Source organism: Physella acuta, unplaced genomic scaffold (genome assembly GCF_028476545.2).
Source record: "Physella acuta isolate Inbredline_101_S28 unplaced genomic scaffold, ASM2847654v3 ptg001328l, whole genome shotgun sequence".
Classification (NCBI taxonomy): Eukaryota; Metazoa; Mollusca; class Gastropoda; family Physidae; genus Physella; species Physella acuta.
The window spans coordinates 654,823-676,570 of NW_026732843.1; the positions used below are offsets into that span (position 1 = coordinate 654,823).

The following is a 21,748-nucleotide window of genomic DNA, read 5'->3' on the forward strand; positions in this document are numbered from 1 at the left end:
TAAAACTTGGAAATTTCAAAATACAGTCTATTGCCCAAGTAGGCAGCCCTGCTTCATCTCCAGTTAGGGTGGTCAGGTGTTTGTTGACACAGAATCAGGTTGTTTACTTTATCAATTGGTTTTTAAGGAAGCTTCAACATGAAGTACTTCACAAGTATTTTTTTCTACTGTTTATGTAAATATAAATTATAACAATTTTTATTTATTTCATGTGGGAGCTTGAAATTGTAATAAATTACAAGGTTTTATAAAACAAATCTTTGCATTATAATTAATTCAACAAAACTTTGGTATTTATTTTGTTTTAATGTAGCCTAAGAAAAATCTTGATCAAAGCTATATTCTGGAGCACCAAGTCCTTCTAGCGCTGACTCTAGAGCATTTGACAACTTCCCAGCCACTGCATCTGTTGAAGGAACAATTAAATCAGTTATATTTTGCGTAGATCACAAAAAGCAACAATAAAAAATACATTTTTCTACCAGAAGTTTGAAATTACGTACCCGCTCGCTTTCTTCGCTTTTTTTCCTTCTTTTCTGCCAACTTTTTACCCTTTTTGGTAGTTAGACCACCAAATTTCTCTAGTTCTAACTTTTTAGGAGGTCCTCTAGGTTTGACACCAGTTGTGCTTAGAGGCTTGTGTTTGCCCAAGGGTTGTGTTTTCTTGGTTTCTTTTTGCTTGCCAGCTGATATCGTTACTCCTTTTAACTAGATGCATAAACAAATGACTAAGTATAAATAATACATCTTTTTTCTACACTGATACAGATGTCTAGATTAAAACAAGTGGTCCAGCACAGTGTCTCCTAATCTCCCCCACCCTCCAGTTGATACAATTTTTTTTTAAATCTGTGACTCATCATTCAACCAAAAAACAAATGAGTGAAAAAAAAATTCTCACTTCTTGATGTTCCTTTTCATCCTCTTCCATATCTTCAATATCATCCTCTTCATCATCTTCCTTATCCAAATCTTCCATTTCATTATTATTTGCCTCCTCTAAATCTTTTTCGTCCATGACAACTTTGAGTGGACCAACTGATGATACCAACATGGCTTGTTCATTCTTTTGGTGAAGAGCTGAAAATTAAAACAAATATTTTAAATAAATTTAATTATCATATTTTCTAAACTTTCAATTCAACAACGTATTTTATCCTTCATATATTACAGGTGATGTTGTTCCTTGAGTTGTTTTTTTTACAGTAAATCAGCTGAAAACTAGTGATGTCTAGCCTCCCTCTCTTAAAAACCCAGAGAAACATTCCCACACAGTTCTACTAACTCATTAGGCTGTCCTTACATATGGGCAAGGAAAAGATAACTCACCTGCCAACATCTTAGTCTCCTCCACAACCAAATCATCTATGTTAAACTCCTTGCCCCACTCCGTGACAATTTTTGCTTCAATGTGACTAGCACCCTCATCCATCTGTTCAGGTGGAGCTGTGTAGTAGGTGATCTTCCCACTGGTTGGACAAATACAGAGGTGAGAGCTTCAACAACAAAGCCAACATTTTGATACCAGAAATATTAAACACTATTGGAATCTCCATGTCAAATAGAGACAAAAATGACATTCATCTTTTGACAAATTTTGAAGGGTTAGTCCACCCAGATTTTCTTCACTATTAAGTAGAATTACAGCAGTCATTTTTAAAACAAATATACCTATGCAGTTTGACCATGTGTAATTTACCCATAAGCAGTTTGTCAATGTTTATTTTGCCTGCTGCTGTTTGTCAATATGAATTGTACATGGTATGTGAATTGTACACAGTATGTGAATTGTACACAGTCTGTGAATTGTACATAGTTCATCAATGTGTATGTTACCTGTTCCAGTCTTGCAGCATTCCCCTAGCTGCTCTGTTGACATCTGGGATTCCACCCTTCTTAAGTTTTCCCATTCTTTTAGCTAACAAAGTGAGAAACTCATTGGCATCACTGTAGTCTGGAATATTGTAGTGTAACTTCATCTGGATAAGGGGGATTCAAGGTAAAAGTGACATGGGAGATAAAGAAGATAAAAAAAGAAATCTGTTAATGTTACATTTTGAGGAAAAGTAACTTAGTAACCTAACTAACATTCTTAACATTTTTTAAATCAATGGAATTGAGATCAATGAAAAATTATGTAATCTACTTGTATTAATACTATTTAAGAGAAAATACCTGTATCTTTTGACACCTAGATAAAATTGCTTCTACACATGGAATAGGATCGTCTAGAGACTCAAGCTAAAAAGATCAGGAAAATGAAAAAGTTCATAATTTGTGGTCCTACACCAGGAAAAAACAGTTCTTTTCATAAAAATAGATTTTCATCTATAAGTGTCTTCAAAGAAGCAAACTAACCTTGACAACATTTCTTAAGACTGCGGCAACATCTGAAGGACTGTTGACCATGACAACACCAGGACTATCTAACAACTTTATGTGCTTGTCCAGGTGAACTGTTTGCATGGTTCTGTAATATTTACAACTCAATTATCTCAAGGGCCTTTTACCTTCATACTAGCAATCACCATAAGGTTTTGAGAGTTTTAAAACAAATTTAAGATCTGCAGCTTCCATATTTGAACATTTAATAGTTGAAATATTACAAGCAAAAGATTTTCAAAAAGAGGCTGTGTATAACAACATTTTTATTGTGAATTAAATGGAATAGACCAACCCATACAGCTGAGTGGGCAACTACTACTCTGTTAAAGTAGAATAGAATAAATAGCAATAGTACCGCAAATAAGTTTAGTGCCTATCACATTCTATCCACATCATACTAGTTTTGTGCCCTATTCTATAGCAGGGGAATTAAAAATAAACAAAATTATCATCTTTTAGTCATACTTACCTAGTAATACCAGGAATAGCTCCAACTTCACATGCTTTTGCTCTTTTTAAGCTGTTAATTATGCTGCTTTTACCAGTGTTTGGAAAACCTTTAAAAAAGAGAATTTTATATTTTAGTCATGTTACTTTTAACTAAATGACAATTAAGTATGTGAGAAAGTATCACAATCGACAAGCAACCCAAACTTCCATAGAAAATATAACACATCTTACCAACAACTCCAACATTTATTGCAATCTCTGTACTGCGGCAGTAGTTGCGCAACAATTTCATTAAAACATCAGCACCGAGACAGTTACTAGACTTGAGGAGATCATCACTAGCCAAAGTATAGTCAACTTTTGTCTGGGTCTACATATTGACAAAAACAATTAACTTTATGAAAAATAATATTTGTGTGAAGAAGAATACTTAAAAATTACAATACAACGTAAAACTTAAAAAACAAAACAAACAGCAGTTCTTACCAGACGATCTCTCTGTTGTTGAGTTGAAGCTTTGAAGGCAATAGCTGGTAATTCTTTCCTGAGGTGTTTGAGCCACGCCTCTACTATTTCTTTTGGGACAAGATCTGGAGAAACATTAAGTTTAGTTAGTAATATGACAATTCTTTAATAAAAGTAAAGTTAGATTTTAGAACACTCCTTTATTTAACTCACCAATCTTGTTTAAAACTAAAACAAGCCTTTTATTTCCCGGTGCTGATCTGACTGCCTCTTCTACCTCAAGACATCTACTCCCAAGTGGATCCCTGGCATCCAGCACTTCCAGAATCACATCAGCTGCATCAATGACCTGATATTATAAAACTTTTTAAACCAATGCGGAAATCATAGACTTATTTATGCAAAATGTAAGGAAGAAATAATAAAAACATACCCCCCTCACACACACAATTATAGGGCAAAGGTGTTGTTAAACAAGTGCTATCAAACTAAAAAATGTATTTATCAAATTTATCATTTAGCATCTTCACCAGCAAAAACTTTTGCGACAGTAAACTAACCTTTTTAAACTCTTTGTAGAAAGTTTTTCTGGAATTTTCAATAACCTTGTTAGCACTAGTAAGTTCTTCGTGATTTCCACCATCATGATTCTGTAAAAAAAATATTTAAAAAAAATCCCTGATAAAGAAACTAAAACTTGACAGTCAGTCTCAATTATTAGGGCAATTGCAAACTCTACAAACCTTTCTGTCATACGCTGCTTGGCGTTTCTCAGCATCTTTTACTATGTCACCAAGATTTCTGTTCTGGTTTTGGAGCTTCTCTCTAGCCTTCTTCCGTGCAACTTTTTTCTTTTCTTTCTCTAGCTCTAGCTGGGATGCAAGTCATAAATTATTGCCAAATTTTTACACTAGGTGACTACTTTACAGAAGAACTAATATGACAGTTTTTCTGAGAACATATTTTAATAATAATTGATAAAATACTAAATGTTTTTAAATATACAAGACACTGAGAGTTGAAAATACTTATGTAGGATTTTTATAATTGAATCAAGCGATGACTTTTAACTAATTAAAACATTATAGTAACATCAACTAATTTCTTTGCAAACCTTGTGTTTATAAGCTTGGGCTTCTTTTAAAACTTCTTCCCTAAATGGCAAAATATTTGGAATACCAGGATCCTTTCTCTTGCCTGTTAAAATTTAAAAATACATTGCCACATTTCCAAAATGAATATAATTGGTAAAGCATTTACTTTTTAACCCTTTCAGCCCACCATACAGCTTTTTCTGTCAGTGTCTTAAATCACAGTGCCCAAGCAGACATATTTATCATTATGTGACAACTTACATTTGACCATATCATGTGTATTATTTGTACTTTACAATGAAAAAATGGTTTTAAACTCCAATAATCAGCATTCTATCTATGACCATACTTTACTGTCTAATAGAAGGGTTTATCTTCTGGGCAGAAGGTATACTAAACAGAAGTACTGTCAATGAATATGTGTACATATGTTCATTAGAATAATAAAATCAAGCTTGTTTTTATATTCATAGTCTTCATTTTTACTTTCTCGTATATACGTAGTATAGAGAAAGTATTGTAATCGTGCAAAAAAAGAAAAAATCGAGATTTTTACAAATCTCGACGTTTTACACCTCACTGATACGGAAGAACATAATTTTGCAATCTTGTCCGTATGTCTGTGTGTAAACACGATAACTTGAGTACCGTTACAGCTAGGTTGATGAAATTTCATATATAAGTATTTTATCAAAATCGTAGATCCGTATCAACTTTTAAGCGATTTCCGATAACCGGAAGTGGTACTTTTCCTACTTTGAATTTTTCAAAAGCCTATAACTTGAGTACTATTTCAGATAGATAAATGAAATTTCACATGTAAGTATAAGATCTAATTCTCTACCTTCTGTTAAATTTTGAGTAATTTCCGTTGACGGGAAGTACTAATTTACGCTATTTCCGATTTCTCAAAAACGCATCTAAATTTATAAAGTACTAATATTATTGCGCACCATTATGAACATCTTTATTCGGCGTTCGCTTGGTGTGCAATACTTTTTTCTATGAGATTCTATTTTATTTTAAAAAGTTTATGTATTTAAAATTGATTAAAAATCATAACTATATCCCGAGTTCCCATCCCCTGTTGTTTTATATAAGAATATTCGAGAAAGTTTAGGGGAGATCACTCCCGGTTTATTTATTGAGTCTTTTGTGAGTACATTTTCCTCAAGAGCCCAGTGGAACATGTATTTCAGGGTCAGGAGCTAAGGGCTCAAATGGTTATTACAAATCCAGTAGAGTACTCACCCTTCTTCGGATTTAGCTTCTCCTCTTTCCTTAATTTTCTTTTATGTTCTCTAACCTGGATGAAAAAATCTTTGAATTAAAAAACTATAACATTTGTAGAAGCTTTTTTCTAGACCTATACTTTTCAGTTTAATCTTTATAACACAGAAAAACAATATTAAAACAAATATCAGTTTTAGTAAGACAGTACCTTTCTTTCAACCTTAACTCTGTGTTTGGTGGACTGACGCTTACTTTTTTTGGCTGTAGAAAAAAAATACACATGAGTATCTATATACTACTAAAAGTCAAGTTTGTTTACATGTTTGAATATTTATTTTTTTGTTTGTTTTTTTGTTTGTTTGTTTGTTTGCCTGATCAACTATTGTGATATGTTCGACTCAATCTGGATAGCTGTAAAATAGTATGTAGGTAGAGAATAATTTTTTAATGCAGACAGACTGTTAATCACAAATTTATTTAAAGACGTTAATTAATTTATTGATTTATTCATAGTAAATTAACCGTATTTTTTAAAAAATGTTAATACTTTGAATAAACTTTGTGGGGATAGTGACGTCCCTTGATATGTTAACTTTTTGGTACGATAAAAATGGCGGACTCCATCATAGACTTTGTGGCCCATTCAAAAGTTTAACGCGTTACAAAGCTAATTTTCTGCCGGCTATAACTTAAACAATACGTCCGTTTGCTGTATTTATTACGTTCCAACACTTATATCAATTTTCAACTATCTTTTTCATTTAGTTTTACGATAAATTTCTCTAGATCTAAAGATCAGCTATCGAAGGAAATTTATGAATCTAGCCTAGATCTAGATCTAGCCTAGATGTAGGTCACTAGATTCAATGTAAATTCTAGATCTAGACTTAATGTAAATTCTACATCTAGAATCTATTTCAGGCCTTAATTATTTTATATAAATCTTTGTTTGGCTTATTTAAGATAAAATTTAATTTGAAAGTTAGTACTACTAGACTTATTTTTAGATCTAGAATCTATACGCGTAAATCAAGTTGCATAAGGAGACACATAGTATAGTATAAAAATTCACTTGTGACGTCACGAGTAAATAGCTAAAATGGTAGCGTAGTCAGCTCTCATGCAGGAGGCACGGGTTCTAGACCAATGTGTCAATGAAATTTTTTTTTTTCAATTTTTTTTTTTTTAGATGTGAATGATAACGTTGCCTATCTGAACTTGGCAAGATACAGGGCAGGTGAAGTAGAGTTCATCTGTTTCTTTGTCCTAAGCATATGAAAGGATAGTGTGGTCAGATACATGCTCGGCTGGAATTGTTTTTTAAACGATAAAAACATGTTGTCTGAGACTTGGCAGGACACTGGGTAGGTGAAGTAGAGTTGAGTAGGTCACCTGTGACGTCAGTTTATGAAGGGATAGTCCGAAATCGGTGTTTTTAAAAGATAAAAAACATATATTTGAATGTGGGGTCTGTTTTTTGTGACGATAAGTGACACTGCAGTAGCGTACCGAGGAGGGGGACGGGACGGTAGGGGAGGGGAGGCGGGGGGTGGGGAGGCGGGGGGGGGGGGGGGGGGAAGGGGAGGCGGGGGGTGGGGAGGTGGAGGGGGGAAGGGGGGGGGCGGGGGGGGGGACATATGTTGGGGCGCCAAAATGGTTTGGAAAAATAAATTGATAGGTTGAGGGGGTTCAAATCGAAAGTTTGAGTGGGGGGGGGGGGGGGGGGGTGCACATCAAAAGTTTGAGGGGGGGGTTCAAATCGAAAACTTTGTCCCCGGGCGCCGGGAAGGGTCGCTATGCCTCTGAGTGACAGACGTGATGTTTTTTGATGGATGACCCCCGAAACCCACAGTTATCCAACGGATGACGGGTATTCTAGTTAGATTTAAAGTTGGAAGCATTTTAAAAATTGGAAGCCTATGATATAGGAAATTATTGAAACACAAATAGAGGTTTAGTATTGACATCAAACACTGGCTATGAACAGACCATCTATAATTCATTTTCTACCATGCATGAAACAAACCTTTAAGATGAAGAAGAAGGCAGAGAGTTGGATGAGTTTATATAATAAATTGTCATGTCATTTATGGACAACACTACATTTCCTCAATCTATATTTTGCGGATTTTATTAAATAGAGTTTTGATCTGGTTATGATATTTGACACAAACATATGACAATATACTTCTATTAAAGCCTTGACAATGAGGTAATGTTTTCGTACATTATTTCATTTATAGCCGCGGGCGATTTTATATAGAGTAAAGTTCCACGCGCGGTCACACATAGCGGAAAATTCCAAATTCCCGATTTTCATCGGGCGCTATTTTATAACCGTTTCACACAGAAACAAACCGAAAGCACTGTATTACTCCGCTGCCATTATACTGTAATATGTATGAGTCATTTTGTATTCCTACGCATAGTATTTAAGATATTCATGTTTTAGTGACGTCCCTCCTTGCGATATTTTTTTTCCCTTTTTTTTTGCCTGCGTACGCAAGAACCTGCTTGCCAACGAGCGTATTGTATACATTTTGATCCAATTTTAATAATTGAAATAAATATTTTACACACTTAAACGTGTTGTTGATTGTATTATTAATTAATAGATTGCAAAAATAATAATTAAAAACATGTTAATTAAATTAATTAAAGACATTAAAAGTTGACCCAGTGATGACTCAAGGGACGCAACTATAATAATCATAACAAAGGGACGTAACAACCACTAAAAGACATAACGTAACATTTGCTTAGATATGCTTGTATGTAGAGACACAAACTAGATTTAGAAGAAGTAGATGATCGAAATAATTTAAAACAGCAGAAAAAAATAGAAAGTATACAGATTCTAGGCTTAGTTTGAAATATAGAGCATCTAGAACTAGGCTAGTCTAGCTCAAGTCGTTGGTTACGCAGCGATGTGAAACCACCGTAATCGACACCCAAGCTGCGGCCACCCCTATTTACCTATCAGGTTGCTTTATTAGCCTTATCTATCGTATGTACAGTGTCCCGCATATATTGTAGAAGCTATTTATAGTTAACCTAGTTATAAAAAGCTTTGATTGGTTGGTTTTATTCATCTCATCCGGGACCTAGTGTTTTTCATAGGGGGAACTAGAACCGCCTACGACGTCATACCTCGAAACTTTAAAATTTAAAAACTCGACTTCCAGAAGGAGAAAAACAAAAGAATTTGACCTGGATATATTCAGAAATGGACAGGTTTACAGCAGATATCGGTAGTTTCGTATAAAACATCAAAACAAATATTGTACGAAGCGATAAACAGGCGATGATCGCACCGGTGTTTTAACCGCGCGTGGAACTTTACTCTAGGCCTACCCAAAATGATAGATTACCAAGGCCAAATCCCACGAACACCCCTTTTTTTTTACTGTTTTTTACTGATGTACAATTCCACAATAATAAAGGACACTTTATCGTAGGCATTTCGATGTCCGCCATTTTGTTTAATCTGGCCACATCCGAAATTTTTCAAGCCAACTTTTGTAATTTCGGCCATTTTCCATCCAAGTGCTTAGTTATCATGAGAGAATCGATAAATTAATGTATTCGATACGTCAAAGTGGGCTGTTTTTATATTCTATGTTTGTATGGAAAACTATTAGTTACATTTTAACATATCGATCCCAATTTTATCGAGGTATCTTAGCGAGCACGTCTCATTAAACGCAGTAACCGACTTCTTTCAATTAGTATTAATTTTAGCAAGAAAGTAAAGTATAATAAGCTAGACATTAGTTGTAATGAGCATCCTAACCATTCTCAAGAACAAAAATAACAGTTTCATAGAGTTCTTTTCATTGGAACATGCTTAAAAAGCATTGGTAAATCTTGGGGGGGGGGGTCCCGCTGACACAATTTTTTAACAGGGCGATAGGGGCCGCGAGGTTACCTATTATCGATAGAACCAAATTTCGGCATTTAAAAAAGAGATAAGTTCAGGAAACTAGATCTAGTAAATAAGTAATGCCAAACTATTTTGATGGGTGGAAATGTTGGTTTTATGGGGCTTTTTAGCTCTTTATAACCAGATATTGCTTCTTGCGTGAAGTGAAGGGGATCTACGCAATTTTAATAATGACGGCCGAGTTTAAATTTTTATGACGGTCCATAGACCATATGCATGAAATATAAAAAATCGCACATTTGATATTACTGTTTAACACTATTCATTGAATTGGCAAGATTTTAGCTTATAGAATGTTTTTTATGGATTAAATAAAATTTAAAGCAATGGAATTAATAGTCCCATTCATTAATAATCTTCCATATTAGTCATTTTCAATTGGGTAATAATAATAGGCCTAATTAAAATTTTAAATAGTAATAAATAGGCCCTTATAAATATTAGGCCCCTATAGAATAGATTTAGATCTATGTATTTTAATGAGCAATTGCTTATAAGAATCTAATAGAACTAATATTTATTGCATCAAGCTTAAATATATAATTATGTTGTAAAATTACTTATGGATGATGTCTAAACTTTAGTTACCCCGTTTCAGGAAAAACTGATTAAGAAAATAATTACAAAGATTAAATTGGTCATTTCTCAGATTATAGTATATTATCTTTAAAATTTAATAATAGCTAAAATATACTACTAGATCTATAGAGGCATGGAAAGTAAAATAAATGAAGTCAAAGATAAAATAGAAACATTAACACTTCACTTTAATAATGTAATCTAAAGCAACAGTGATAGATACATTTTTTTAAAAGTCAAAAAGAAAACAGAAACAGTAACACTTTGAACAATGTGACTTAATTTTATAACTTAAACTAAGCAACAGTAATTTTTTTTAAACAGTAGGTTCAGATCAGCAAATAAGGCAGCTGTCTATCCTTCGGTTGCGACACATCTCATCTAGTTTCTGTAGGCTGTCTATTGATTAACCATCCTTGGCTACTTATTAAAAGTAGCCTATAACTAATGCTACTAATATTTAGATATTTCAACATAATCCTAACCATATCATATTCCAGTATGAGTATAATACACAGGTATTATTGATACAAGATTTCAGTGCCACCCCCATTAATTAGACTTTATTAAATGTGATTGTCTTTTTCTCCTAGCATTTTTTTGACTTGTAAATTTCTATTCCCAACATCCTTAAGCATCTATGTGCTAAGTTTTATCTTTGTATCATCGATAGCAACATAGATATTCAGTATGAAAAGTGACTTGTGGCAATCATAGTAGAACGGCACCGCACTCCTTAATTGGGCTTTATTAAGTTAATTATTAGTTGTTTTCCTTTTAATTAAGCTGTATTTCACTTGCATATTCCTGTTGCCTGTACTCCCTAGCACCAATATGCAAAGTATTATCAATATATCTTTATTAACAACAGAGTTGTGCAGTTTGACAATAGACTAACGTTGCTCTCTATATAAAAACGCCATGACCCTTAATTAGTCTTAATTATTTTTGGTTTTCCCTTTACTGATCTTTATTTCAATTGCATATTCCTGTTGCCTGCACTCTCTAGTATCAATATGCAAAGTTTTATCATTACATGTTAAAAAATAACAACGCTATATGAACTCAAAGAAGGACACCAAGTATTTTGCAACTTTACAATAAAATATAAGCTGCTTAACATACAACTTTAAAAATTCATAAAAAAAAAACTACTGGGCCTACAGTGATAAATTTAGTGGTTTATTAAATGGCAGTTTATGGCCTTCAATATTATGTAGTTAGTCTCATAAAAATTCAATTTTCTTCAAATTATAAAAAGAATAGCATATAATTGTAGAGCTTTAAAAATGCAATCCAACAGTACCAATTTTATTAATTTAGCATAATCGGTTGATTAAATATAATTTTTTTAGTGTCGCAAATAAAATATATAGAAACGCGACCAAAAACGCAGGTAAAAAGTCAAATTCACTTGTTTTAAAGCTAGTAAGCAAGAAAAGACATGATTCTTTCTTACTATTGAAATCAGTTTGCTTATACCTACATTTTTTTTACACCAAGGTGAAAGTAAATAGTTTATATAAATTTATAAAATGCCATTTATATAATTTATTGTATGTTTTATGATGAATTTTCAATTGGAAAATACCGCATTTGGAAGCAGAAAGGTAAATTCTACAGAACAGATGTTGTTTGGAATGTTATAGATTATTGATCTAGGCCTATATCAAAATGTTTGTTTAAAAAAATTCAATTAGAGTCCATCCATTTCTGATGGGTACCTGATATACATTGGGGAAATTAAAGGTAAAAAGTAAAGGCGGCTGTGAATATCGCTGACCACACGGACAATCACTTCATATGCCGAGGTCAAGAAAGATGAACTCTACTTCATCTGCCAAATAGATTGCTTTGTCTACAGAGGAATCTTAATTAATGTTTACAGGGGCCTAATAAAATTGAGTTATGTTTGTAAAAACATTAGGCCTAAGCTTTAAAAACTTATTTTGGTCAATATCGGAAAAAATAAAAATCTTTTCGAATAAATGGGTTGAAAAAAGCTTTGAATTTGTTTCATTGTTTGTTATTACATCTTGTAGTATTTGGAATTGAAGCTTTCTTTCTTAATTACAAGTTGTATTAATTTCAAACCTTAATGTAATTTCTTTTTAATTCAGTATTAGCCTAAATGTAAGGTAGGCTACAGAATTCAGATATTACCTATGGTTTTGTGATTTTTTTATATGTTTATAACATTTGTGTTTATGAAATGACCTAATGAAGTTATCAAGCAAACTGTTTTATTATTATTTTAATATGCCTGCAAGTTATAAGTACAAAATATAGATATCTAATCACTAGATCTAGGTCTAAGTTAAAGAAAAAACTACCTAAAGGGTTTGAAATACTTAAATATAGTACTAAAAGTAGCTATGTTTTGAAAAAAAAATATCTTAAACTGGAGACATTCAATTTAAAAGTCATTATAAAAACTCCACGATCTAGATTTATTTCTAGATCTCTAGTAGGAATACAGATTTAGAGGCTTTCCCATCAGTATCAATGTACTATCTTAGCTATGTGGGAGGTCAGTACGAGTTCACTGGGGAAAAAATCGGAACTGCCGTAGGGGGGTGGGTTTAGTGCGCAAATGCTCCTGACCGATTGCCAAAAGGTACAGAAATTCTAAAGATACATTTTAAAAGAAAAATGGACGGCTGAACTGCAGTTATCAAAATATCTGTGTAAGTAGAAGTATAAATAATAATATTTTACACAAATATAGCTGTCTTTTGCTAAATCTAGCTCAATTTCCACGAAAATCGCATCCGGTCGCAATAATTTTTATATCAGCTTGTCGGCCATTCAACGATCTATCACGTGTAGCAGACGCCAAACAGATTTACCCGTATGGTATTGCGCGAATGCTATTTTTAGCAACAGTGCCGAGACGCGATAGAAAAAAACGAACTAGAAAGTGGCCATAAAAAAGCGGGTCAGGGGAGGTAATTCAACTCGCGTTATGAGACTAGCTATATTATGTGTGTTTTATCATTCTGAGATAATTAGGCAAAATTTACCAAAATGCCTACTTTATCGTGATTTTACCAACTATTCTAAATGAACTAATGTACTTTGTTCGCAAGAGTAAATTAATAATCTGGTCATCTTCTCATAATGACTCATAACTAACTCAGACTCACGGTGAGAGAACGGCACGGCATAAAAAAAAAAAAAAGATAATGATGCAGAGTCCAGACTCTGTATTGAGTGAAATTATTAAACTGAACATCTCTACTTACTTATTTTAACCATTTTTAAATATAATTATAATTTGGATCTTGATCTAGATAGAGATCTAGAGATCTAGATCTATAATTTAGAACTGTGCGGTAGTAGATTTACAAAATATTTCAGTTTTCAGTAACACATGTGTTAGGCTAAATAGCTAGATCTATGTCGTTTATTTTCCGGTTCGGATTTTAGAATTGTTCGAAAACATTCTCTAACTACCAAAATACAGCAAAAGTTGTTAGACCAAAAAAGCACCGACTTGTGTAAAAGGCAGTCATAATACAAAAAGACGTACATTTCATACTACAGAGATTAGTTTAGAACCCTAAAACTATCTGTTAAAGCTTGAATAGTGCCCCCCTCTTGTATTTTTCTGATCAATAAAATCAACTGATTGGAATAAGTGTAACTTATAATTTACAAATATTATGGTTCTAATTTATATTTGAATTGAGATAACAATATGGAGTCATCCAGAACCAAACTGTCGTCATAAAAAAACTAGACCCCTTCCCAAGCTATCTATGCACCCCTTACCAGAGTTTATTCCAGACATCTCTTCGGTGGGGCATTGAAATTCTACCGCCCCGCCCCCCCCCCAGTGTTTCTTCCAGACTTTTTTCTCCAGGGGGGCACTTGAAATTTTCGGGGGGGGGGGGGGGGGGGGTGGGCGGTAGACTTTCTTCGGGGAAGCGGACACTGTTAAAAGTATATATTTTCTATATAAATTATATACATTTCATTTCGTTCGGGGGGGGGGGGCGGTAAAATTTTTTCGAAGAGATGCCTGGAAGAAACTCTCCCCCCCCCTACCGAACGAATGAAATTTATATAGAAAACATATACTTTTACCAGTGTCCGCCCCCCCCCCGGAAAATGTTGACCTCTTCCCCCGAAAATATCAAGTGCCCCCCCCCCCCCCGGAGAAAAAAGTCTGGAAGAAACACTGCCCCTTATAACTTACAAGAGCCATTTGTAACAAATTATAGCAAGATCCCCCACCCCCCCACCCCAATGCACCGGCTGCCTAGGCTGTTTATTTCAAGCATTTGTAGAGAGGGTCAGACACCTGGAACACGGCCGCCACCCCCCCCCTCCACCCCCGAAAAAAAGTATAATTCATTTGGAAAATATATACTTTAGCCATTTTCGGTCCCCATTAAACATTAATTTAAGGTGCTACACGTAAAACTAGTCTCTACGTCATACATTAACCTACATCAGATTTCACCACCTCGGGACAAAATAGAAGAAAAAATACTAAAACCAGTGTCCTTTTGAAAATTTAAGCCCCCACCTCACCTCCAGCAGTATTAAATGTCCCCTCCCCCCTCCCCCCCCCCTTCGAAGAATTATAGCTGAAAGATACCCAGTCTGCGGGGCACATCGTCGCGAAAGTTTTTTTCACCCTTCAGTCGAAATTATGTTAAGTGGGTAATTTGGTCAATGGTCGTCAGTGCCGATTAGTCTTATTAGTAATATAATACGTGATAAGGTAGGGTGCAGTTTTTTCTAGATCTGGGCAAGTTTGAATTGATACACTTTTATTTTTCTTTATTTCTTGTCATTTGGTCTAACTATTGTGTTGATTTTAAGTAAGAGTTACTACAGCAGCTTCCTGTGTCATAATTTTATCGTGTGACTTAAGTGTAAACAAACGATAAGGAAACGAGTCCAGTGGGCAGTCAGGCCATCAATTCGTCTTCGACATGGAAAAATCCTTAGAAAAGCAGCTGGAAGAAGCGTATGTCAATTTCTTATTCTATAGAGGAGCTTACACTTTTCGGACACACATAGCGAAAAAACGCAACGTAAAAATTCCATGCGGTCTCATTCAGTAACCGCTTAACATAGAAAACAAAAAAAAAAGTATCATATCTATCCGCAACCATTCTACTTTAATAATGTGTGTGTCATTTTGTATTCATACGCATAGAACTTAAGCTATTCTTGTTATAGTGACTGGGGGGTCTTAACGTGTGTTCGAACACATGTAATACAGTTTTACATGTGTTCGGACACCTTTACCCGTCATCGGACATAGCACTTTTTGTTCATTTAGAATAATTTAAAGTCAATTTAATGAATAAAAACATATATTATATGCATGTATATTGTGTTATTGATTGTTTGTGAGGTAATTTTAATAGTATAAAACCTTTTTCCCACACTCCCAAAGTTCATCCCATTCAGCCATTGCGGCTCGCGCAGTACGCTGCTAAGCCAGCCAGGTCACATGATTCCCCCTCCTCTTTCGCATTCTACTGCCTTCTTGACCTTATTTTGACCCTTTCCCTTCAATAACCAGCCCGTTTTATGCTCTAAATTCTTATTTAGTAATATTTTAGTGTTGCTGTCCGCTCCCATGTAAGGCCAAATAAGTTAGCGAACACCCCTTTTTTATTGTTCAAGCACAAAAAAAACCCATTAACCTTGACATTTACGATGTTCCATACATATATAGAAGCTATTTATAGTGTAACCTTTTAGCTAAGCATTGATTGGTTCAAGTTTTGCCCCTAAGTCCAACCCTAGGTCACTTCATCCGGCTGGTGTAAAAATAGAAATGTGCGTACCATGCAACGTTAAAAAATTTCTAAAAATAATTCTTGAGAAAGGAAACGGAAGTACTTGACACGGAAGTGTTCATAAATGAACAGTTTACGTGCAGGCGCCGTGGTTTCGCGTGAGACATGCTAATTAAAGTTTCTATGAGCCAAAAACCGACGAAGTGTTCGCTCCTACGTAATTTTTGGTGTGTGTCCGAAAAGTGTAAACTCCTCTAGATATTAGATAGGCCTACCTGGTAAAATCTTAGTTTAGCGTCGTAAATTCGGCCAAAACTAGTAATGTAGGAGAGAGTGCAATAATGAATATGTCATTAAATATGAGTATATTTTCGTATATTTTGGTAAAATATTATAAATAATTGAATAATAGATCACAATTTATGGTTAAATCAATTTAAATATCCTGAAATTAATTTTTATCAACCCTGTTCGAGATAGTAAATTTGCTATTAAAAACAGCAGCCATCTTAAGAAAATGTTATTTATAGTAGCTTCCCTTTCATTTCTATTCGTATGAAAATGTAATTAAATATGATTGTCTTGTTGTATAGTCCGTATAACAAAGCATTTTTTTTTTTTTACATTCTGCTCTTTAAAAACTGAATGTCCTAAGAAACAACTTTATTAATTCTAGAAGCATTGTGAGATGCAACTTGTATCCATGTTTTAAATCACGTTTTTTTTTTCTAATGTTTATTTGATCTTACTATTACTATATAGTTAGAGTTTTTAGCGCAATTTCCATTCTGGAGAATTGCGTTTATTAACTCGTCATTTCTGGGAATGGATGGATGAATGTATGGATGAATGTGTGTCCGGGCTTTAAGTCGTATCTCCTCCTCAACGAAGCAATATCGATGACTAGTTCCAAAAGCAATTATGTTAAACAAGTTACGAGAAGCATAGGCCATAAAAATTCCGGGTTTCTTTCATGTATTTCCCGGAAAAGCCAAAAAACCTCGAAAAAATGCAGTTTTTGGCCCATATCTCGGCAACCAGACCACTTAGCGACTTGAAACATGTACCAATCGATTCCTGCCATAATTTAGAACAATATTGCCGAAGAAAGTTTTCAAAAATATCCTCTCGTTCGGTCACAAATTTTAAAATTACATAAACACCTACAAACCGATCGTTCTTCTAGCTTGAACGCACCCCAGCAATTTACGTCAGAGCTATTTTTAGATAACATAAGGAAATTGCGCATAAATGTCACTAGACTTTTTTAATTAACTTGTTTCTTATTGTTTGAATGTTCACTATTTTCATTTCAGGTTTTTCTTTTCATCAGTTAGATCTAGTGATTCTATCGTAACTTATGACATTTTTTTTACTTCTCTTTACCTTAATTAAACCCCAACCTCCGTCATATTTTTGTTGTCAATGTCACAACAAGTCATAAGGGGGCATCCCTAAATGACGTCACACTCGTAGGGGGGAGGGGGGGGGTCCGTAATTTTGTGACGATGTGCGATGAGGGGGAGGGGGGGTTCAGATGTTGCGACGTCACATTTTTGCATTATAAAAAAGCAATGTTAGAAAACGAATTTTAGACGTTATTTCGCGTTTTAGATAACTGTTTTAATAAATTGTAATAGTTTAGACAAGATTTTGGAAAAATATCGATGTTTTTAAAAAATTCAACTGCAATTTTGAGGGGGGTTGTAGGTTGAGGTGTGACGTCATTTTAGGGGGGGTCTGGCTTTTTGTGACGACGTGTGACGGAGGGGAGTGGGGGGGGGTAAAAATCGTCAAAAAAGCTTGATGTCATTTATGGATGACCCCTAATGTAAAAAATTACGCTTTGCTCTGCCTTATCTAAGATCTCTAGCCATAATTTTGACAACATTAAATGTTTGTCATCATTTATATATACAGAGAGACAAAATGTATTATCCACCAGCTTCCCTCGTAAAGCATCATCTAAAATAATCAGCCACTCCACCCCTTAAGTGCGGGTTGTCATTATGGTCGATCGCAAGTCTCCACCTGTCAGACACATTTTGGTTATCCTTTGTTGTCAAAATGTCAAAATCAAATGCCCAAATAAGTGATATGGGATTGTCCATAAATGATGTCACATATGATTTGCTACGGGAGTGAGTGAAGATTTGTGACGTCAACTCAGGCGGCTTTGCAATTTATGACGTGTCGGTCTCATGAAAGGAGGTGAACGGGGAAAAATACCTATGTGGTTGATGGAGAACCTCTATAATGCTTTGTTCAATCAAAATAACGATAAATAAGCATTAGCATACGTATACCTTGCTTAAAACGAATTATCATAAATGTTGCAAGTCTGCTAGTTTAAGACATTAGGCAAAACGGCCTTAACTTAACACATTATCCCCGTCAAACAGGCTTGCCACCAAATGCTTGCCGACGAATAAGCCGCGTCTAATGCGGGGCGTTAGGAATACGGCCATTAGCATGGGCCGCGTTAGAGCACCAGTAGGCTATCGCGCTTTGTAAGATGACGTAAATACTTAAATTCAATTTCGCTAAACTGCGCGAAAATTTAGTAATGTTACATCGTTTGAGGAAATTTATTTTCTTGGACTTAAATTGAAATATCATGTTGACTGTCTGGCTCATAATTTCCGAATATCACTTTTAATGTATCAAGATTCAGAACTATAATTTACTTTAATATAAGTGTCATCTTATCGTTTATTGTGCTTTTTATAAAGCGCAGAGCAGCTACAAAATCGGACGGCCATCCTGTTTTCACCAAGCTTCTTTTGGAGCTTAATATGGGTAGTCTAGTTCTATACGGTGTGAGCTTAATACATTTTTAAAGGGCCGAAAGTCTCAAGACAGCAAGCTTGCAGAAATAACTACGTACGTTTAAATGGACGAGTGATAGATGTGTTAGGGGCTGTTTAATGAACACCAACTTATGTAATCAAACTAAACGTCGCAAAAGCGTAAAAAAGGCAGTGCTTGTTGTTTTTTTTTCTATAAAATTAGCCTAACGGTCGGCGGTACCGCTACATGACGTCACGTGCGAGCGTTAACTCGGTGACGATGAGCTAAGTGGGGGAATGAAAAAGGTAGGGTTCAAGAAATGCGACTCGGCAAGCTTTTTACATTTCTTGACCCTTCTTAATAGTTCTTTCGTCCCCACTGAGAAAATGGATCACCAATGAATGACGCGTCATACTTCTACAGCTGGTCTTTCTCCCACAACCATCCAGTTTTCACGAAAAAAAAACCTGACCCGTCTCCAAAATCACATCGCTGAGTTCTGCTCAACCTCTCCCCACCACAAACTCACAATTTCTATATGAAACAATATGTTCATATGTTTGCTCTGTAATAATGCACGCTGTCATTACTATCTTAAGAGCGACGTCATTTATGAGCGATCTAATATTGATTTGCTTACTGCAAATAAAGTGTTCAAAAGTTCGACCTCCCAACAATTGTTGTGGTCTTGGATGCACACTATTAAGTCTGATAAGGTCTATTAGTCATTCATGTCAACTATATTAAAAAAAAAGAAAAATTACTATACAGGGGGTCATCCATAAATGATGTCACGCTTTTTTTGACGATTTTACCCCCCCCCCCCTCCCCTCCGTCACACGTAGTCACAAAAAGCCAGACCCCCCCCCCTAAAATGACGTCACACCTCAGCCTACAACCCCCCCCCTCAAAATTGCAGTTGAATTGTTTTTAAACAGGTATATTTTTCCAAAATCTTGTCTGAACTCTGTCAAAATAGAGTTTTTTAATCAATTGTTATTACAATGTATTAAAACAGTTTTTTAAAACGCAAAATAACGTCTAAAATTCGTTTTGTAACATTGCTTTTTTAAAATGCAAAAGTGTGACGTCGCACCATCTGAACCCCTCCCCCTCATCACACAACGTCACAAAATTACGGACCCCCCTCCCCCCTACGAGTGTGACGTCATTTATGGACGACCCCCGGCATATATTAAAACAATACAAAACAATCATATTAAACCACAAAATCAACACAAAAGACATGCGAATAGACAATTTCTTGTTTTTAAAACATGGCCGCTGCTTGTATTTACTCATTGTTGTCTCGAACGGGGTAGTTTAAAGTTTATTCCAGGATATTTATGACTGGTTTGGTCTTGGATTGTGATTTGTTATTCAATTATCTGTTATATTATGTAAAATATGACATAAATATGGCCAAATGAAAGAAATATTCATTAGTTACCTTCATCGCACATTACTAGCTACGTTGGAATTTACGACGCTAAACTAAGATTTTACCGGCCTACCTAATTACTAATTAGTAATTTACAAAATACTAGGCTACGTTTAGCGCTGAAGAAGTGTAGCAAAAATAGCCGGTTTTAGGTACGTAAAATCGCCAGAGGCTAGTAATGTACGAAACAGTTACCTCATTGTCAAGGCTTTAATAGAAGTATTTTGTGATATATTTGTGTCGAATATTATAGATAAATGAATAATAAAACTAAATCAATGGCTAAATATATAAATATGGGCCAGAAATTAACTTTAAACAGCAGTGTTTGCGAGCAGGATTTGCTATATATTATAAAAAGCGGCCATCTGTAAGTTAGAGTGGCTTCCCCTGAATCTTGCGCTAAAAGTTTACAATAAAAAAAAATAAACAAGATGGCTGCTATAGATCTAGTAAATGTCAGTAAATGAGTATGGTTGCATCTGTTGGATTACTGAAAATTTTTTAATTCAGTTTTTTAAAAACAGGTACATATATCAAACAAGGAAACATTTTTACATTTTTTAAAACATAAATCCTCCTCAAAATGTGAAATAATTATTAAAATTTAAGGAGTCACCTGTTTTTCACATTACTAATCGCGGGCGATTTTACGTTCCTAAAACGATAGATTACCCAAAAATAATGTAGGCTGGCCTAACCTAACTAACTATAGCCACTAACCACTAAGACTATAGGCCTACCTATTAATTAGTATTCATTAAGGCCCTTAATTATTAAGGGTAAAGCTATTATTATATTAAATATTGTAGGCTTAGGCTTATTAGAAATGAATATCTGACCCTATAAAATAGCTACTAAGTAACCAAGACTGTGAGTGTAAGTCGTGTAAGATATTTAATCCTAAAGTGTGCTTGAAATTTATTTTGCAAATCATCTGATCTTACTTCTGCAGACAATATTTTCCCTTTCTTCCCGGTTCCCCTTTCTGGTTTGATTTATTGATTATATTTTAATGGTGAAATTAAATAGGTTGAAACAAATGGCCTATCTGTAATTGTTAACAACACTTTTTTCATCGTAGATTCCGCATGCCTGGTGTTTCTGGAATTGTATGTGTTGACAATAATGGACTTTGTCTTGGATGTAAGTATAACAACAGACATTACACGGGAAGGCAAACTAAGTCTTAGCCATTTTGAAAATTTGTGTTTATTTATTAAAGTTCTGTAAGTAAAAATAAGGTAGAGATTATCACACATAGGTTTAGTCCTTCAGCCTGTATCACTTTAAGGTCTGAGATGGGGATGCAAGACAAAATAGTTTTATTATGCCGTATCAGCATTCTTGCCATAATAATTAATGTTTGGTCAGCAAAGTATTGTCTTTAAATAACTTTTTAAAATCTTTTAGCCAAAGGTACAGTCCCCAAACAGTCGTGCGGGTCATTGAGTGCTCTAACCCAACAAGCTTCTAAGCTGTCAACTGGTGCCAACGGCCCAACACCTGTCATCTGTTTGGAATCTGAGCATGGGTAACCTCCCTTACATCAGTTTAAAAATATATTTTTTGAATTTATTGTAACATATTTAGACTATTCTTA

The 21,748-nt window shown here is 34.7% G+C and overlaps 2 protein-coding genes across 2 annotated transcripts in view; one reads left to right on the forward strand and one right to left on the reverse strand.

The window, feature by feature from the left end:
- Positions 1–21,748, forward strand: part of LOC131958447 (ragulator complex protein LAMTOR5-like) — a 182,498-nt gene that overhangs the window by 159,456 nt on the left and 1,294 nt on the right. Inside the window, exons 2-4 of the mRNA XM_059323504.1 lie at positions 15,032–15,130; positions 21,230–21,291; positions 21,559–21,679. Coding sequence (XP_059179487.1) covers positions 15,096–15,130; positions 21,230–21,291; positions 21,559–21,679 — 218 coding nt within the window. The 5' untranslated portion in view covers positions 15,032–15,095. The remainder of the gene's footprint in view (positions 1–15,031; positions 15,131–21,229; positions 21,292–21,558; positions 21,680–21,748) is intronic.
- LOC131958440 (guanine nucleotide-binding protein-like 3 homolog) lies at positions 268–13,559 on the reverse strand. Its single transcript, XM_059323482.1, has 17 exons — positions 13,395–13,559; positions 5,836–5,888; positions 5,646–5,700; positions 4,415–4,497; positions 4,044–4,172; positions 3,861–3,950; positions 3,514–3,649; positions 3,322–3,425; positions 3,067–3,205; positions 2,855–2,942; positions 2,359–2,470; positions 2,176–2,241; positions 1,837–1,979; positions 1,330–1,469; positions 902–1,080; positions 504–708; positions 268–406 (listed from the first exon to the last, which is right to left on the reverse strand). Exons 1-17 carry the CDS (start codon positions 13,405–13,407, stop codon positions 315–317), a joined length of 1,827 nt encoding a protein of 608 aa, XP_059179465.1. The 5' UTR covers positions 13,408–13,559; the 3' UTR covers positions 268–314.

Bases quoted from the DNA above. Each gene is read 5' to 3' on its own strand.
- LOC131958440 (XM_059323482.1), bottom strand. The intron at 2,943-3,066 runs GTAAGATGTGTT...TCTTTTTTAAAG, and splicing joins AATAAATGTTGGAGTTGTTG to GTTTTCCAAACACTGGTAAA. The intron at 709-901 runs GTGAGAATTTTT...TTATGCATCTAG, and splicing joins ATGAAAAGGAACATCAAGAA to TTAAAAGGAGTAACGATATC.